Source organism: Dryas octopetala, chromosome 6 (assembly GCF_963921425.1).
Source record: "Dryas octopetala chromosome 6, drDryOcto1.1, whole genome shotgun sequence".
In the NCBI taxonomy this organism is placed as follows: domain Eukaryota; kingdom Viridiplantae; phylum Streptophyta; class Magnoliopsida; order Rosales; family Rosaceae; genus Dryas; species Dryas octopetala.
The window spans coordinates 12,872,006-12,891,432 of NC_141371.1; the positions used below are offsets into that span (position 1 = coordinate 12,872,006).

General features: G+C 35.7%; 3 protein-coding genes across 3 annotated transcripts in view; all 3 read right to left on the reverse strand.

The window, feature by feature from the left end:
• The window catches only part of LOC147282507 (uncharacterized), a 6,641-nt gene extending 3,998 nt beyond the window's left edge, over positions 1 to 2,643 (reverse strand). The window contains exons 1-3 of the mRNA XM_086246675.1: positions 2,242 to 2,643; positions 1,443 to 1,530; positions 86 to 177 (exon numbers count right to left, since the gene is read on the reverse strand). Coding sequence (XP_086102801.1) covers positions 86 to 177; positions 1,443 to 1,530; positions 2,242 to 2,603 — 542 coding nt within the window. The 5' untranslated portion in view covers positions 2,604 to 2,643. The remainder of the gene's footprint in view (positions 1 to 85; positions 178 to 1,442; positions 1,531 to 2,241) is intronic.
• A 1,155-nt stretch (positions 2,644 to 3,798) lies between these two features.
• On the reverse strand, positions 3,799 to 4,767 carry LOC147282508 (putative CCR4-associated factor 1 homolog 8). The gene has a single exon (XM_086248222.1). It carries the CDS (start codon positions 4,765 to 4,767, stop codon positions 3,799 to 3,801), a length of 969 nt encoding a protein of 322 aa, XP_086104348.1.
• Positions 4,768 to 11,544: 6,777 nt separating this feature from the next.
• On the reverse strand, positions 11,545 to 18,099 carry ARP (apurinic endonuclease-redox protein). Its single transcript, XM_086248076.1, has 12 exons — positions 17,978 to 18,099; positions 17,640 to 17,829; positions 17,448 to 17,548; positions 17,189 to 17,268; positions 16,808 to 17,056; positions 16,383 to 16,690; positions 15,273 to 15,383; positions 14,502 to 14,639; positions 14,365 to 14,412; positions 13,784 to 13,864; positions 12,163 to 12,322; positions 11,545 to 11,811 (listed from the first exon to the last, which is right to left on the reverse strand). Exons 1-12 carry the CDS (start codon positions 18,031 to 18,033, stop codon positions 11,690 to 11,692), a joined length of 1,644 nt encoding a protein of 547 aa, XP_086104202.1. The 5' UTR covers positions 18,034 to 18,099; the 3' UTR covers positions 11,545 to 11,689.
• Positions 18,100 to 19,427: the final 1,328 nt, after the last annotated feature.

Consider the following 19,427-nt stretch of genomic DNA (forward strand, 5'->3'; position numbering starts at 1 on the left):
AAGTCAATCTAGCATTAAGTTGGAGAGCCATTCTGAGGAAAAAATGCTTTAGAAAGAAAATCAAGAATAAGGACTGGATACTCACACCCTCCAAGGTACATCAAGGACATCATCTACAAATCCAAGCAGTATCATAAAGCATATGGATGCTAATGCTGCATTGTACTCGACAAGCCACTGCATGGATTGAAATATTTAACACTTTAGTCTTCCACCAATAAAATGTATGGCCACAATTTACAAACATGAAATTCAGTACAAGCAGCCTTGAAAGATGATGCAAAGAACTGTTCTCCAACTCAACATATGTTCACTCTTACTAATGTCATCATCAATCTTCATTCACACCAGAAAACCATCTTAGCTCTCTCATGATAGTTGTCAACTCATTCTAACTCCTAATTCCAACGATATGTTGACTTCTAGTCTGTCCTTTATTCTTTTGCCACTTCTCCATCTAAGCATTCTCATTCCAGAAGTGCTCACTACATAGGCATCATCTTGACCATCCACATTTGTAACATTAGGCAAGGTTGATTTGTGGTTATCCTATAAAACTCTAAATTAAAAATTGATGCATTCACCGCTCTCATCAACATTAATCCCAAAACAAAGACCAATTTTCACTATCATTTTAACCATCCAATTTTCAAATTTTCTTGCTTTTGTCTTTTATGTCATATTGAAATTCATTTCCATACTATAAAAATAGTTTCCATACATATTTAACAGAAAAAAAAAAAAAAAAAACTTTTCATCTATATTTGTCTCCTATATTATCACAATTTTCCTTCTTTTAGACTTTCTTTCACCTAAGAAAAGAGCTAAAGAATTCCTTTAATCGCCTTTTTCTTTCTTCTTTCAGACCCAAATAAAAAATTTTGATAGTGAAGAAAATTAATTACATTATTTATTTTAATATACTATATACCAACAGGGCCCTGTTTCTATATTCGTCTTAGGCCTTGAGTTGAATCAAGTTGGCTCTAGTCACCACCAGTGGTGTAGCCAGCCATTCCCTCCAGGCCACCATCATTGCCAACCACACCAAATTAATGACTTTCTCCTACAACATTATGTCTGCCTTTATTGAACCATAATACCACCATTTGCCAAAGAAGATCTCCTACAGCAAGCATGCCCAATTTACTCCACCACCATGGCTCCATCAAGATCGACTATGATCTTATGTATTCTGATCCACCTCCCCCATCAATTGGGTACCACAGTAGCAATAGTTCCTTCACTCACGTCTTTAATTACCCGAAGTAACTACATTAAACAAGTAGGCAATAGAGAACACACCAACAGGAATAATATAATAATGCACTGATGCATCCCCAAAAGCCAAGGGTTTCACCTCTTAGCAACAATAAATTGCAGGAGTCCTAAACTGAAGTAAAATTGATATTCCTGTAATCAATAAAGAATAGCATACTTACATTTGAATCTTCAGTAAAGTTAAAATACTGAAATAAGATTGCCAAGACCAAGAAGACAATTCCAACAACAATGCCCAATGACTCAGGCCTGCAAAACACAAATGGCATCAAAATTATAATAAAATAAGTTGGGAGTCTGAAACATCAGATCAATATAAATGACTATTTAAATTTGATAAAGAAAAAAAAAACAGGATCTTCTACAATTCAGTTTGTCGGAAATAGAAAAAGGATAAACCAAATAAAAAAGTTATGGATGACAATCACTGTGCGTTTAATTGTCCAAAATATGTAAATCCATATTTCAGATGCGCAAATCAGAAAAACCTCTATAGGCAACAGTCTAAACAATGAGCTCCAGAAACTCAAGGACTGAGTGAAAAGCTAAGATGCAAATTTATGGTGCAGCATACGTTATGCTCTTATAGACATTGGGAAAAGATAAACTCAAATTTGACATACCTCACAGTTATATAAGAAAGAGATAATTCCAGTGCATGAAGCAGAGTAAGTCAATTAACATATAATCCTAAAAAAATTGACAGAGTCTCGCTGGACTATAAGAATAGAATATAAGAATTGATTACATGCCCATTCAGGAATTTGGTTAGAGAAAAAAAAAAAACAACTATAGCACATGCCCAGTTGATGAATTTGATTATACGAATAAAAACCATGCTCAAATCCTTAATTTAACACATAGCCAGATCATGAATTCAATTAAAAACCAGTTCTAGCATATACCCAGTTCATATTTTCCAATAAAAATATATGCAAACAAGTAAGAACTAAGACTCACACTTTGACAGTACCCTGTGGAGTACCCCTCTTGTTAATGTCGTAGCCAAAGAGGTTACGCCTGAGAACGTATCTGGAAGCCACGGGGATCATCTTAACGGTGGCGAAGAACCCGGCGAGGCTGAGACCCGCACTGATGAGAATTGATTTCCGGAGCTCTTGTTCGATGTTGTAGTGGTAGAAGATGAGATAGAAGTAGGGGACTGAGAAGAAGAGCGCGAGCTTGAGAATTAGACCGGACTTTGGTGGTGCCATTGGTGGGTCTGTTGAGGTGTTGGGTTCTTTGGGTTTGGGTTGTGTGGTGGTCTCGCTTGGTCTGGCCTGTGTGGACGAGTCTGCCGAAGCTCGCTTTCGAGTTGTCATGGCTGTCTCTCCCTCTCTCTCTGACTCTCTCTGATCTGAGACTGATCTGAGTTATATTATGTAGTCTGCTCTGCGTATTGACCCGGCGAGTCATGACTGTCCAGTAAGATTTCTTGTTGTCGTCATTAGACCAATAGGATTTTGCCACCTCATCTGAATGAGTGGATCTGCCCCACTTTTGGCCACGTCATCATTTCCACATATTATTCTTCGTATATTACTCAATAGAAGAGAGAAAACCATGAATCATCATCATCTCTAACTTCTTCACTCTTGATAGTGTAAACCACATACACTTGATTCTTTTATTTTCTCAGTTTTAAGAATTGGTTTGTTCCATAATTCAAGTACTGCTTTTTTTTATTTATTTTAAAGTCATTTATACTTTAATTTGTTGCTGTGTTTAACTTGCTTGAAAGGAAAGCACACACCAACTGATAGGAACATAGCCAAATTAACTGTATTGGTCTGGAGGTCTGCAGTGCTCATGATATGCTTTTCTTTTTTTGGCCATGAGTGCTCATGATATGCTTAACTAGCTAAATGCTTTACCACCATTTTGCTCAACAAAAAACCAAGTAACTATATATGGATTACCAACTTGTAACTTTGTAAGTCGCTACAAATTTGATATATATGACCAACATTCCACTCGAATTAGCAACTTAATTTCTTGTTCTAATATTATGCAAAGAGTACCTGATCAACTGAGCCTCATTCGAAGCTCAAAATTTTCCCACTTGGGCCAGCCTGATCAGGTTTATATTTCTATCCATAATTGGCACTGGTAGACTGGTAGTACATCCAGAATTCCAGACTGATATTTAAGTGAAAATATTCAAATTATAAATGAAACATATTTGGCATTATGACTCTACTCTACCACTGTGTTGAACTAAAATCATGGAATTTCAAGATAAAGAACATTACAATGAAATTTCTCAAATACAGGACTAAATTGAGTTTATTGAAATAGCTAGCTGCATAACTTTTCATTAACTGAATGAAAAAATGTGCATGAACACTGCACCATAATGAACGCAAGTAAAGAATATATATGTATGAACAATATGTAATAATTAATTCATAACCAAAAAAATATGTAATCATTAATGAAATGCAAGATTAATAGATATGTACATTTGACTGAAATTACATAACAAACCCGTGAGGGAGTTACATATACAAAACATATTCACATGTGAATATGATATTGAGGGCCTTGGGGCAGTGCAGCAGGGAAAGGGTTACACACAGGATGCAAAGGCAGAGGAATTATAGGACTCATAGCAGTTGCAGCAACAAAACCATAGCCGTAGGTGGGTATGGGCCGGGTGGGGCACCGGACTAGTATGGTGGGCCTGGGCTTGGCGGGCCCACACACAACAATCACTGGGTGTACACAAGAAATCTTGGGACTAAGCCCATACAGAAAACCCTCATACATCCCGGGCTTAAGCCCAAACAGAGCCCGCATCTTCAGAAAAACCTGGGCCGTCAGCAGACTATCGGAGCCCGCTTGGTGGGCCCCACCGCAGCGGTCCACTCCGAGAATTCCCGCCATCCTCTCCAACCCAATTTCGCCCCCACAGAGAAGTCCCCCGCAGTAGCGAGCCATGAACTTGACGTCGTAAACGGTGCCGAAAACTCGAGCAGCAATCTTGGCAAACTCAGTGAGCGAACTCGGCAGCGGCCTCCGAGTGACGAGTTTGAGCACGTACGCCGAGTCGTACAGCCCGTGGAAGCTGACCCACTGCAAGTGTCCCCGGTGCATCGTCAGAAGTTCGTTGAGACCGGAGGTGAAATCATCTACATCGATCCCAAATTCGAACAGTTCCTCAAAATTCAATCCGTGGTGTTTTAGGAACGCCACTGAGTCGGCGGCGTGGGGGTCGGCTTTCTCGTCAAAGCCGCGGAGGTTAAACTCCCACGTGCCGCCGATGTTGCCGCTAGTATCAAAGAGAGTAAGCCCCAGTTGGAGCGGTTTTAGGGTGTCAATGTTGAATTTCAGGTCTAGATAATGTGTGGTCTCCGGCGCGTGGCGGGGTGTGCTTCGGAGACACCCCGGGAATTCAGTATCAAATGCCACCATGGGGAACCGGCTGAGGCACCGATCCACGGCCAATAGCTCAGCTTGGAAATTTTGGGCCCAGACCTTCTTCATCATCGTATTCAAATAGAAACTAAAAGTGAGTGTATGTAACTATATATATTAACTTTTCCTTTTTAAACTAGGTGTCCTAGTTAAACTAAGAATAATACAAAATGTTGGAATGGAACACCATACTTTGGTCTTTTCATATAATTGTGCCATCTGTGTTCACCGTAGCTGATTTCGATCCCATTTCTGTACGTCAATGCCAAAATTAATATACATCTTTGGAAGATGATTTCTTCTTCAACATTGAGACCTACAAGAAGATAAAAACATAATGATATTGGTCCGAAATTCTTGGGTTTTTTTTTTTAAAGCCCATTATTGAAAATAGTTTTTTTTTAAGGCCCATTGTAAAAAATGGATTAGTCCCAATACAGTCTACTTTATTGAGAGATAATTGAATTTAGATGTTTTAGAAAAACAATTTTTAGATAAAATTTGGGAATGTTTTAAAATCTATAAAAAAATTATTTTAAAACATAATAATTTATAAGAAAATTCTTTTAATTTATAAGAAAATCCTTTTAATTCATAATAAAGTTATTCCCCGATTTGAAGGGTATTTTTCCCTATTTAAAAGGTATTTCCCAATTTAAGGTGTAGAGTAAGCTTTGTAGAAGCTTTATGTTACGTTTTAATTCCGAGATTTTGGGCTCAAAATCTTGGAGTTAAAACTTAATATAAAGTCGTCAAAAAAGAAAAATAAAAAGACTTAATTAAAAGTCCTAAATCACTACCGGTCTTAGTCTAAAAAAGACTCATAAAATAGACTGAACTCTAAGTCTCCCTTATTGAAATTACATGGGAAAACACATTGGGTACGGAGCTCAGCGTGCGCAAATTTTTTTTTGGGTTAAATACATTTTTGGTCCACAAACTTTGGGTGGTTTCTCAATTTGGTCCACTAATTTTAAAACGTGACAAAAATAACCTCGAATTATCCAATTTGTGTCAATTCAGGATTTTCCGTCCAAATATCTAACGAAGGCAGACGTGGCCGTTAAACGCTAACGTGGCGCACTGAATGTGAGCCATGTGTCACCTCTTTTATTTTATTTTTGGATTTTTTCTATTTTTCTATTTTTATAAAATTAAAAATTAATTAAAAATAGCTCCGGACTCATAAAAATACATGAAAAAATTCCTACGACCTCATCTTGACTAGTACTAATTTATTATAGGGCCAAATTACCAATTTGCCCTCTGAGAGTTTCTAGAAAATTTGGGAAGTCTAAATTTATTTCTAAAAAATTAAAATACTTTAGACTCTTTAGAAATTCATAGAATAATCTCCTAAGCTCCAAAAAATACGAGGTTTGCACCGTTGGTCTTGTAAATACTAACACTACCTTTCTCGTGAACACTTGCTACCCAAAAGACCTCTCGGTCTTAGAGGAAAATAAATTTTTCTCTATAAAATAAATTTGGACTTCCCAAATTTTATGGAATCTCTCAAAAGGCAAATTGGTAATTTGGCCCTATAATAAAGTATTACTAGTTAAGACGAGGTTGTAGGAATTTTTCATGTATTTTTATGATTCCGGAACTATTTTTAATTAATTTTTAAAGTTTATAAAAATAGGAAAATAGAAAAAATCTGAAAATAAAATAAAAGAGGTGACACGTGGCACACATTCAGTGTGCCACGTCAGCGTTAAACGGCCACGTCAGCTTCCGTTAGATTTTTGGACAGAAGATCCTGAATTGACATAAATTGGATAATTCGAGATTATTTTTGTCACGTTTTAAAATTTGTAGACCAAATTGAGAAACTGTCCAAAGTTCGTGGACCAAAAAAGTATTTAACCCTTTTTTTTTACTTTCCTCGTCAGGAGAATTGCAACTGTCACGCACTCACACCATAACAATTATAGTCAATGTTCAATGGTGACTATTCTCACTATGCAACAAAACTCAAAAAAGACAATTTATATAAATTATTTGTATTTTTTTTGCATAAACATGTCAAAAAAAGTATAAAACAGAAAAATTCAAGCATTTGGAGTAAAAAATTATAATTTTAACATTAACAAAATATTGTCACCGTTCAACAATAGTTATGGTAGAGCACCACTATCCAATAGTAACTATTAACTTCCTATGACAACTTATGCAGCATCACTCTTCACCAACAAATGATTGAAGCATGCCTCCAAAACAATAAATTATTTTAAAACAAAACAGTTGTAGTTTATAAAGATCAACAACTAACTTGAAATGAGGTAAACGATGTCTTGTCAATTATGTGTGTCTATATATATGTCCACTAAATTTTGTTCTTGTCAATAATTTAAATGTGATTTTTTTTTTGGCCGAGAATACTTTAAATGTGATTTTTTCTTTTTGGGCTAGGAATACTTTGGATGTGAATTGTGATGGTCAATAACTTATACATGATAAGTTGATCATAAATTCATAATAAACTTACTAACTTATGATAATCAAATATAAATATGCGTCTAAATAAAGTGTAAAAACTACCATGTACAAGCTTTCAAAAAACATAATGAATGTAAATAAAAACTTGAGTTCATATGAAATGATTTATTATTTAGGTATTTATATTTAAAATATTGGAAAAAATTAAAGAAATTATAATTAATACTGGGATTAAAAGTTCAGCCCAAATGAGCAAAGTCTAGGTCATCCTGTGGAAGCTAACCCACTGCAAGCGTCCCCAGTGCGGCAGTGCATCCTCAGAACCTCGATGAAACCCACTACGAAATCTTCCAAGTCGATCCCGAATTCGAAGAGTGATTCGGAGACACCCCGGGAATTCAGTGTCGAATGCCACCATGGGAACTGGTTGAGGCACCGATCGACGACCAAGATCTCAGCTTGGAAATTTTGGGCCCAAACCTTCTTCATCATGGTACGTATTCAAATGGAAACTAAATGTGAGTGTGACTACACTATGCGTGTGGTAACTATATATAGTCCTTCACTCACGTTCAGTTTCTTAATTTTTAACTTTTCTTGTTTGAACTAGGTTTCCTAGTTATACTGAGCATAATAGAAAATGTTTTAGCTAGTTGGCCTAGTCTGTCAGTGCTTCCTTGCTTAAGTAATACCAGTAGTTAACAACATGCAAAATATATAGGCTTGATTAATAATTAGTCAATTATTAAAAAGTAGCTGATTTCCCATTGCCTGATTTCCGTAGGTCAAACAATATATAGTTTGGATTACCCCAAGTTACTTCTTTATAACTGTCAAAATATACATCTTTTGGAAGATGATCATAGTTCTTCTTCAACACTGAGACCTACAACAAGATAAAAGATAATGATACTAGTAAATGAAAATTTTTTGGGTTATTTTTTTAAAGCTCATTATAGAAAATTGTCTTTAGTTTTTTAAGGCCCACTAAACGCGCCCATGCCCATTGTGCAGCTTTGCTTTTATTTCTTTTTGCATAAGGAGAATTGCTACTGTCAACAGTGACTATTCTCATTGTGCAACAATATCCAATGGGCAATTAATATAAAAGGTTAATTACATATATATACCTCAACTATACATCACTTATCAACTGGGTACCTCTGTTTCAAAAACTTTCATTCGGGTATCTCAACTTTAATATTTCGTCAACTAAGTACCTCCATTAGTCTGACCGTTATCTGTTGAGTTGGCGCTGACGTGGCATACGTGAATCCCACCATTAAATATTGACTTGGCATTTAAAAATAGCCACATGTACAAAAATTAATAAAAAAATAAAAAAACCCATTAAAATTATATTAAATAGAAAAAAAAAAGACAAAAAAAAAAACACCAGACCCCCCTGCCCGACTTCACCTCCCTACCCAGCCCCAGCTAGCTCCATCACACCCCCCCACCCCAGCCCGCCCCTATCCTGCCCAACCCAACCTCTTCCTCTTCCTCTTCCCCGACACCCTTCACCCCCAACACCCCCCCCCCGGCACCCCTTCTCTCAGCAACACCACTGGGTTCTCACCCCCTCGGCACGACGAGTCCCTTGGCACCTTCAATTTGGTCATATGAGCTGGGACGACGGCGATTTGAAGGGAAAGGCCGTTGGGCTCCACTGTTGACTTTCTGTTCCCGGCAGCGATGCAAGGTCGGACCACCCCCAATTGAATCCTCTCGTTGTTTTGAGCATGTTGGTGCCTTTGGATCGATCATCGGACCACCGTAGCTCGTGAATCGAAGCTGATAAGCCAACAACGTTTTGTTCTGTTTGTGAACTTTGTGTTGTTTTGTGGTAGTTGTGCTGGTTTAGAATGTTAGAAGGGGAGGAGGCTGAAAAAATTCTAGAAAGAGTTGCAAAGAGAGGAGGAGGCCAAACTCGCCGGATAGAGAGAGAGAGAGAGAGAGATAGAGAGAGAGATAAAGAAAGAGTAATCTGTAAGAGAGAGTTGCAGAGAGTCGGGGAAGAGAAAGTGATAGGAGAGGAAAGGAAGATGCTGGGTTGGGCAGGATAGGGGCGGGCTGGGGTGGGGTGGGGGGTGCGATGGAGCTGGCTGGGGCTGGGTGGCAGAGGAAAGGGCAGGGATTGGTGGAAGAAGGAGGTGTTGCAGAGGGGAGGGGAGGCAGAGAGAAAGAGAAAGAGAAAGTGAGAGGAGGGAGGTGGGTCGGGTCTGGTCGGGGTGGGGTGGGGTGGTCGGGGGAACGTGTGGCCTGGGTTTGGGGGGGAATGACGGGGGATGTGGTGGCCTGGGTGGGGGAAGGGTGGGGGAGGAAGGGGGAATGAGGGGGCTAGGTGGGGAAGGTGAGGTCGGGCCTGGCTTCGTTTTTTTTTTTTTTTTTTTTTCAATTTTATATAATTTTAAGGGTTTTATTGATTTTTTTATAAATTTTTGTCCACATGGCTTTTTTTAAAAGACAAGTCAACGTTTAGTGGTGGGTCCGCTTATGCCACGTTAGCGCCACATAGGCAGTTATTGGTTCTTCTAACGGTCAAAGTAACGGAGGTACTAAGTTGACGAAATATTGAAGTTGATGTACCCGAATGAAAGTTTTTGAACATGAGGTACCCAGTTGACAAGTAATGTATAGTTGAGGTATATATTTGTAATTAACCCTAATATAAATTATCGATATTTTTTTTTGCATAAATATGTCAAAAAAAAAAAAACATAAAAAAGAAAAATTCAAGCATTTGGAGTCAAAAATCCTAATTTTAATAGTAAAAAAACATTGTCACTGTTTAACAGTAACATTGTCACTGTCTAACAGTAACATTGTCACTGTCTAGCAGTAACATTGTCACCTCCAAATTGCTAGATGGACAAACTCTGGCGCGCCTCCATATACTTCAAGATCGACAAACTCTGATATGGAGGCTGGCCTCCCTTAAGGTTTCGAAAATAGGATATGGTGAAGAGAAGAGAGAGAGAAATAGACAGAGAGATTGGCAGGAGCAGACGATGAGAGAGAGAAAGATGAGCAAAGAGAGAGAACACAGAGAAAGATCAAAGAGGTGATAAGAGAGAGATAGGAGAAGATCGCGAGTGAGAGAAAAAAATCTATTTTTTTAAAGGTGGGTTTAAAACTAATTATGTAGACTTTTTTATCATTTGGATAAAGTAGGTGGGTTAGCTAACTTAGCTTATCATTAAGAATCCAAAAGTAGTCTTTATAATCATTATTTGAAAGACCCAGGCTAAATCTACCACCGTAACATATTTTGTCCAACTTTTTTCCTATTTTACCCTCTCTTGCAAAATGAAGATGAAATCACCAACACTCATTCGGTAATTATCTATCAAAACGTCCACCAATGTTTGACAGATAATTACTGAATAATTCACCAAAGTTCGGCAGATACCTGTAGAATGACTATTCAGTAATTATTTACCGAAACCACCACCAATGTTCGGCAGATAACTACTGAATAATCCACCAAAGTTTGGCAGATACTTGTAGAATGACCATTTGGTGGTTATTTACCGAAGGGTAAAATTAAAATTTTTGAAATAGGGTGATGAACTCAACAGTTGAAGGTGGTGAATTTAGTCTAAGCTTATTTAAAATTTTGTGCTGCTTATAAAAGCAAATAGTCCAATTATTTGACAAATTTGATTCACTTTCCGTGAGTAATAATAGCAAACAAAATAGAGTATGAGCTTTATCCATTTAAAACATGTATGAATTTGGCTTCATATACCCAATTCAAAATGTTACAGTTAATCATGAAAATGTCCCTTTGATGATTATAACAAAAAAAAAAAAAAAAAAATGGGGCGGAGCGGAGCGCTGGACCAAATTTGTCCTCCCCATCTCCGCCTTATTCCCCATCCTCATCCCCATCCTCACCAGGGAATATTCCCCATGGGGAATGAGTTCCTCATTTATATTGAATATTATTAAAATTAAGTAAAATTAAAATCTCAAAACTATTATACACAATGTAAATATATAATATTAGGATAACCCTATCAAGCTATCAGTTTTGCCTGTCATCTTTCTTATATGTGTGGCTAGTTCAACCTTAATTAGGAATCGAAGGACCACCATAGATGAGACCCTTCTACATACTGCTTAGACAAACAGTAATTGTGCGTAAATATGAGGATGATTCTTCCATAAAAACTTATGTGCCTATTTGTTGTAAACTTCCGCATTCAGTTTTAGTCTGTGCCTATTTTGTGGTGTTGTACGGTGTTGTTTTGATTCGGTTCCCATTTTTTTTGTTTTTTGTTGAGTACTTTTTTATTTTTTTTATTTGAGTTTGGGAGATTATAAGTTTAAAACTTGAGACCTCTACAATATTTTTTCGCTAGTTGGTCACATTGAGGACCCAAGTACTCAAAGTATTTGAACCAGGATGTCTGTCATTATATTAAACATAGAATTAAACTTTACAGGTGAAGGCAATACAAAATTTCCACCTCTAACCTTGCATGCTCTAATTTTAAGCCATTGACAATGCCCACCAAAACTGGTTTTGATGTTACCATCCTACCTACAACTTAAGTACAATGCCAATAGGACAATGATCGCTACCAGTAATATCTGGGAGAATGTACGAGTCATGAACCTTGTCAGCTATGGATTCTGAGACGAGGAAGTAGTCAAGCCGCCACCCTAATACAAAATCCAAGTAAATATGAAAATTAAAAATAAAACAATAAGAATAATAATAAAGAAGATCGACAAACCACCGATCATATTTAAGTAGTTTGACCAAGTTCTCAATCAAGCCATTCTGATTTATAAACTATTTCTTAGATATGAATATGTCGAATTGTCGAGTGCACTGATGCACACATACAAGATCACAAAAGAAGTACGGAACTCATGAACGCTTAGAATGTCTGGGCTAAAAGAACACTCAGAACAAAAACTAATTGTTTTAAGTTACTAACATTAAGTACTCAGTTCAAATGCAATGGCAAAACTGAAGAATCAAATCTAGGAATATTGATTGAGAGTTACCTCTGTTAAATTTGCGTCCACCATGTCGATAACCCCAGTAAGTATAGCCAACAACACCAGGGTGTTGCCTTCTAAAGGTATCCACAAATCCCCTAGATAAAAAGTTTGTCCCAAAAGATTGCCTTTCCTCATCAGTGAACCCAGCACTTCTTCTATTTCCCTATAGATTGTATTTTGAAAAAAAAAACAAAAACACACATAAATAAAAATGACATTGTATGCTAACCAACTGGAGAGGCATAACATCAATCAAAAAAAAAAAAAAACTGGAGAGGCATAACACTCCACTGATTATGTTCTACCACCTCAGTTTTTTACTTTTCTTGGAGGGTTGCCTAAGAAAGGGTTAAAAAATTTGAATGGAAAATGACCAAAAGTCAGGATTTGTTTTAACCTAAGAATAGGATCAATTGACACCAGTGTAACACTTCTAATTTACACCACTTAAAACTTTTGTAGGATTTATCTTTTTCTGATCCAACCGTGTTGAATTTAATGCTCTAAGTGTGCTTATAATGTTAGTCAAATTTCAAGTCAACCCAATAACTCTAACCTTCTTAATCTATTGGTTGCCCATATTGGATTGACTGGAAATTTAATTAACATTATGTGCAAGATTAAAGCACTAAATTCAACTGCTGAATTGGGACAAAATTAAATCCTATAAAATGTTATTGTGTGGGTGTAGAACTTTACCTACATGTCTAATATTCCTGCCTCTTCAAATTCTCCGTTTATATCATACAAACTCACTCAAAAAGCATCCCTATGCTGAATTTACCTATTGAGTTGAGGTAGATCAGGAAACACATATCAAGAGCTATTAGTAATTTGAAGAGGAGGTGCTAAAGAAAAGATACTTATCCAAGTAAACTAGTAAAGTATCCTAAATTGGCCGAGTTAAAAAATACAATGTCTCTACTGCAAGTTGAAACCAGAAATTTGGCTATTGAGATATTAGAATTCTAAGATAGACATTTTTCATAGAATTTTTAAAATTTTGGGTGAAGTTTGGAGAGTCCTTAAAAGGGAAAAAACTGAGGTTAAGTTCCTTATTTTTGGTTCACTGGGTTCATTTTAAAGATTTCACATTTTCAGCATTAGAATCAATGATCATGGCACATCTTATATACACTGACTAGAATTTTCAATCTAAAAAAAATCAAATTGTTTCATGAGATTTTAACATTTGATCAAAGCGCTTAAATTTCTTAATAAATTCAAAAAGGTTTTAAACCATTCTTAAAATATAGGTTAAATCATGCATTATAGTGATTATTTGTTAAAGAATTATTGTGGATATGATATATTGCAATAAATATATTGAGTAGTAACTTCCAAATTTAATCTCATTATCTAAATTATAATATTTTTTAAGAGAATCTAAGGAAATTTTTTTTTTTTTTTTTATTTTATCTGGTGAATCTAAGGAAACTAACCTAAGCAATTTTACCCAAGTATTGTCCTCTTAAAAGATAGTATCCAAGCTAAAGTATACACATGTCCTTACTGAAATAGATAGCCTATTAGCCTAAATTCCCAGTTCAGATACTCTTCCTATGGTGAGATATCAATCAGGGAACCTTAAAGGTTTATTCACAAAAAAATCTGGATAACTTACAGCTGGGTTATAAATGTCAATCTCTTGATGAGCACAATTCAGATCCCCAGTTAAAATTACAGGCTTTGACTTTTCCAGCTCCTGGATAAAAAATGAAAGAGCCCATAAGCATCAAGTGGTTACCATACAATTGTCATATCAACTATGCTTTTTAAAAGCATATAAAATAGCTGGAATTAAGAAAAGAATATTCAACCAAAGAGTATATGCTAAAAGGGAACATAGAACACTTAAAAACCCTGCATGCACTATGGTGTTGTGCTATTTAAGGTTATAGATAATTAAGAACTAAGATATGCTGTCTAGACAAATTTTAGATTGTTCAAACTTAGAAGAAATATTACTGGTGAGCACTAATCAGCCAAAGAGAAAGCAATTTTCTAAATATGAAATTGAATTTGCCTGAAGACTTAGCTTACTTCTCGAATAAGATATATTCAACATAAATAACAAGAAATTCGGCTTGTATCCAATGAACTGTGAAAAAAGAATTACATCCAATGTGATCAAACAAAAGACTGATGGACAGAATACTTTATGAGAGAAGGCATCCCCTAGAAAACAACTAAAAGCACACTTACTTTCATGTAATTGCTGAGAGATGGATCCCATTCTGAAATCCTGTATGACTAAAAAAGAAAACAGAGCTGTTAGGCAAGAAGGCATCCTCTAATACTAGTCCCAGGAATTAGGCAGCAAAATGCTTGAGGTTAAATACCAGTCTTTTCAACCCATCTCCAGAGTTAGGAACATATCCACTTATCAGATAAAATGAATCGAACTCTGCTGTTACAATCCGGCCCTCACTATCATGATCTGATATGCCAAGGCCATATCTAACTGAAAGTGGTTTTATCTGTCAGACAAAAGCAAACATTAAGTTATTAACTAGCAGATTAACAAGAAAAACCAATATAAAAGCAAAAGCAAATGGTTTTAATTCAAATAAGGAGGTAATAGATTGTTATGAATGGACAGAATGAATCAAACTCATTTTACTCTTAAATCCCAGTAAGAAAAGTCATTACTTGAAGCAATTGCAAATGGGTATTGGCAAACAAAGCTACTCTCAGACTCTCAATTTTGTTGCAGAAATATCATACATTATAAAAAAACCAAAAAAAAAATCAACCACAGTTCTATTCTCAAAATCACATTTCTTTCAAAATATTCTTGAACTAGCTAGAAACAAGATTACATTTATCATTAAACTCATCATCTGTATGAAGTTTTTGGTTCACTATTTGGTTTTAAATATTTAAAAACATGATAAGGAATCTACATTTTGTTAAAGCATTTCATAGGAATAAATAGGTGACCAGAACTAAGCATTTAATTGAAGTTTCCAGCATATTAAACAGCCACAACGCTATGCAAGATAGGTATAAATGAAGAGTGTTATACACATTAACAAACAGAAATAATTAAATACTAGATGTTCCAAATATATGAAGTTAAGCGCCTTTGGGAAGAAAGAATACACACATACCCGAGAAATAATCGCACTTCCTGAATAACCAAGCTTGGAAACACTGCATGTCCAGAAGCTATTCTCATAGCCCTCTATCAGATGCCTTTTGACATCTTCAACATCCTTTTCCTGTTCCCAAATTAATAAATGTTATCACACAAAATTAAATAAATAATTGAAAAAACAGAGATACTGGTAATGAAGACATTAAGACTAGAAATTAGCACATTTAGATGCACAACATCATAACATAATTGAAGGGAAAAAAAAAATATATATATATATACATATTGAATCCATTGATATTTTGAACCAATAATAGGCTCAAAACATGTCTAATAGTTAGTTAATTTCAGAAGGCATCAGGTCATAAATCATACGGTTTACCTTGTTTGTCTTAATTAGAAATTTTAAATCACCTCTGACAGACATAAGGATATTCCAGTTCCAAATAATCTATTATTTTGAATGGAATAACTTAAATATTTGAAATTTTAGTTGATATCATATAAAAGAGGGGGCAAAAGCAATATTGTATGCATCAAACATCCAAAGTCTGCTCCAACAATTGCCTAAAAATTTTAAGTCGGGAATGCTTGCTACTACTTAGTATGCATATTGCGGGGTGTAGCACTGCAGTAGATGGTGCAATAGGATCACTTTATAGTCTTGGATAAATCCCTACATGGAACTTGTTTTTTCTTGAAATATCAAGCTTATATAAGTGCCAGTGGGGAAGCAACCTTGATATGTGGGATGTACAGAAAAGCACCAGAAGAGAGAAACTGAAAAAAAATAACAAGAAAAATTTTATATCTTTATGTAATCACAAGAATCAAATCCTATTCATAGATAAACCTTCTTGAAAATGAATTTTAGGCCTATATGGGTCCATAATGTGAAAATAATGATTAGGCAATTGATCCCAATTTCTTAACAGTATTGTCACGCAATGCACAACATGGTAAAGGGCATAGTACTTCAGAAGCCAAAGAGTCAGTTAATTGCCAATCACAGAGAAAGATATGATGTTGGAACAAGTAAAACTAACTGCAGAAAAATCATTCAGCTACTGTATTCTCAACAAAAATTAACATTTAAGAAACAAATTAAGAACTAAATACTTGCCTGAATTTTGGTCTCCTGCAAACACAATACATCAAAATCTTCCCTTTGGGCAAGCTGCAAAGCAGAGAATCCCTCTAACTTCAATAATGCCCTTACACCATTGACATTCCAGGACACAATCTTCATAAATTTTGCATCCCTAGTAAGAGGTGGACGCATCATGGTTCTAGGATTATAAGGAATCCAATCTTTCTGAGGTTTCTTGTGTGCAAGAAGCGTCCATGGTTCAGCTACTTTATTATCAGTTTTGACATCAAAAGTAACAGTTTCTGATGATACTTTCCTCCTTGTCCTCGAGAGCTTCTCCCCTAGAAAGATAACAAAAGTTCAAGTACAAGCAGTCCTCTTCATTAAATGAACTGAACCCAGATAAACATATGAAAATACACTCAATTAAAAGGATTCGTTGAACCATTTTACAGCACCTGAAACCTCATCAGATTCAATTGACAGCTTCTCTTTTGTCATGGAAAACTTGTTATCGCCTTCGAAAGTTTTACTCTTAACTGATGAATTGTTTGACCTTTTCTTATTCCCTTGAAGTGCATGAACCTCTGAAGCAGTGTTGACATTCTGAACTTGGTCTCCATCAGGCAAAGTTTCAGCAGTTTTCCCTGATACTTTTCCAACAAAAATGGAGGATACTTGTTCTTCTATCACCTGGGAACTTTCACCTGCAAATGCAAAGGAACTCCTAACATGTGAACTAGAGAACAATGCAAAGAAAAGAAAGAGTTTTGAATAAATTTTTGAGAATAACTTTCTTTGGCTACATCTTCAGAACAGTAAATGGAAAAAATAGATACCGTCCATCTTCTTTTCCAAAAAGCACTTCAATGCAGACACTAGCTCGCATTTACGACCTTTGGCAGGGACCCCAACATTCCTGACAAGCAATTCAAAGTTTCAAACCAATGCAGAACACTTTTTTTAAGTCATAACATCAAATTATCAAGGCCACCATTTTATATTGATCAACACCATAGAAAGAAAAAATTAGTTACTATATTCATAAAGGGAACATTCCCAATTTGACCCACTAAGAACTAAGACTTGAAATGTTACCTCAATGTTGTTCTGAGTTGTTGAACTGTCATTGCATCTATTCTCGAAGGGTCATCCTTAAAACACTCAATCTCAAACACATAACTTTCAGCACCATCTTCCTAAAAATTTGAATCCATCATCAATAACAAACCAATGCAAAATTACCCAGAAAAAAGAAAGTCACATAGAGGCATGACCTATGAGTATAACCTTGATAAGAGGTTTCTGAGGACTTGGGTTTGTACCCATTGATCCTTTGAATTTCTTCTCCTTTCTATTTTCCTCAAACACAGGGTTCGTTGTTGAGCTCGAAACGCGGCGTTTAGGCACAGCTTCAGTAGCTCTTACTCCAAGAGAAACCCATGTTCCAGTTATCAAATTCCTCGGAGCTACTGCAAAGCTAACAATGTTGGTCAGTCATTTCAACTGTAACTGAAATTGCTACGACATTGAAACACAACAAATATGTAAAAGGAAAAAAAAAAAAAAAAAAAACACGTTCTATATTTATATAGGAATGAAAAAGAGAGGAAAATAAAATGTGAAACCTGGGGAGATTGAGGAAAGTTTTAAACCCTAGTTGCAGGGGTTGGATTTGATTCATGGCCTACTCCGAAGCGGAACTATGGAAGTGGCAAACAGCGCGAGCCATAGCAAAAATGGATCCTCCAAGTTGATGAAATGGAAGGCACGTGCGCCCAAGCCAAAAATCAGAAGAAAAAACATACACGTGCTGTTGATGAAAATGCCAGTAAAGTAGAGTTAGAAGGATTTTGCTACTATGTAGACGGACGGATGTATGGTAAAAACGTTTTTGTCACAATTGAATTAATGTGTTAAGTACCCTTTCTGGTTCTTAGAGTATAGAATTTTTGGTCATCTAATCAGCAGTTATATGGTGCCAACAAATGTATCATAACTTGTCTTGAATTGGAAATGAAACTAGAATTTTCAAAGTATAATGTTAACGAGTGGTGTATGTATAATGTCGATTCGTATTTGTGTCAAATATTCATCAAATTTAACTCCACACAATTAACTATTTAATTCAGATTGTCCGACACAAATTGTGAATAATAATAAATTTTCAAGAAACGACTTGAAATGTTATAAATAATGACATGAGAAACTCTAGGGTATGACTTCAAAATTGTCAAAACATGACTTGAAATGTTAATAAGTACAATTTAAAACGCACCAATAATATAAACATTCAAAATCTCTCAGGTACGAACTGAAATTTTTCAGTAAAGACTTGGAATGCCCTAAGTAACGACTTGAGATGCCTTAAGAAACAACTTGAGATGCCTTAAGGAACGACTTGAGAAACTATAGGGTATGAATTGGGAAGCGTCAAAACATGACTTGGAATGTTACTAGATACAATTTGAAATGCACCAAAGGTTTAAGCATTTAAAATCTCTCGAGTTACGAACTGAAATTCTTAATGAACGACTTAGAATGCCTTAAAGAACAACTTGAGATGCCATAAGGAAAGACTTGAGAAACTCTAGAATATAAATTAGGAAGTGTCAAAACATGACTTGGAATGTCACTAGATACAATTTGAAATGCACCAAGAGTATAAAACATTTTAAAATACCTCGAGTTATCAACTGAAATTCTCACAGAACGACTTGGGATGCCCTAAGTAACGACTTAAGATGCCCTAAGAAACAACTTGAGAAACTCTAGGATATTACTTGGAAAGCCTCAAAACATGACTTATAATGCCATTAGGTATAATTTGAAATGCACCAATGATATAAACATTTAAAATACCTTAAGTTACCAACTGAAATTCTCACAGAACGACTTGAGATGCCCTAAGGAACGACTTGAGAAACTCTAGGGTATAACTTGACAAAATCTATAGTATTACTTGCGAAACATCAAATCATGACTTTTAGTATCACTAAGTACAATTTGAAATACACCAATGACATAAACATTTAAAATCGCTAGAGTTACGACTTGAAATTTTCAACGAACAACTTA

Bases quoted from the DNA above. Each gene is read 5' to 3' on its own strand.
- LOC147282508 (XM_086248222.1), bottom strand. From the start codon at position 4,767: ATGAAGAAGGTCTGGGCCCAAAATTTCCAAGCTGAGCTATTGGCCGTG.
- ARP (XM_086248076.1), bottom strand. From the start codon at position 18,033: ATGAATCAAATCCAACCCCTGCAACTAGGGTTTAAAACTTTCCTCAAT. The intron at 17,830-17,977 runs GTTTCACATTTT...CAACATTGTTAG, and splicing joins ACTTTCCTCAATCTCCCCAG to CTTTGCAGTAGCTCCGAGGA. The intron at 13,865-14,364 runs GTAAGTGTGCTT...TTTTTTATCCAG, and splicing joins CTCTCAGCAATTACATGAAA to GAGCTGGAAAAGTCAAAGCC.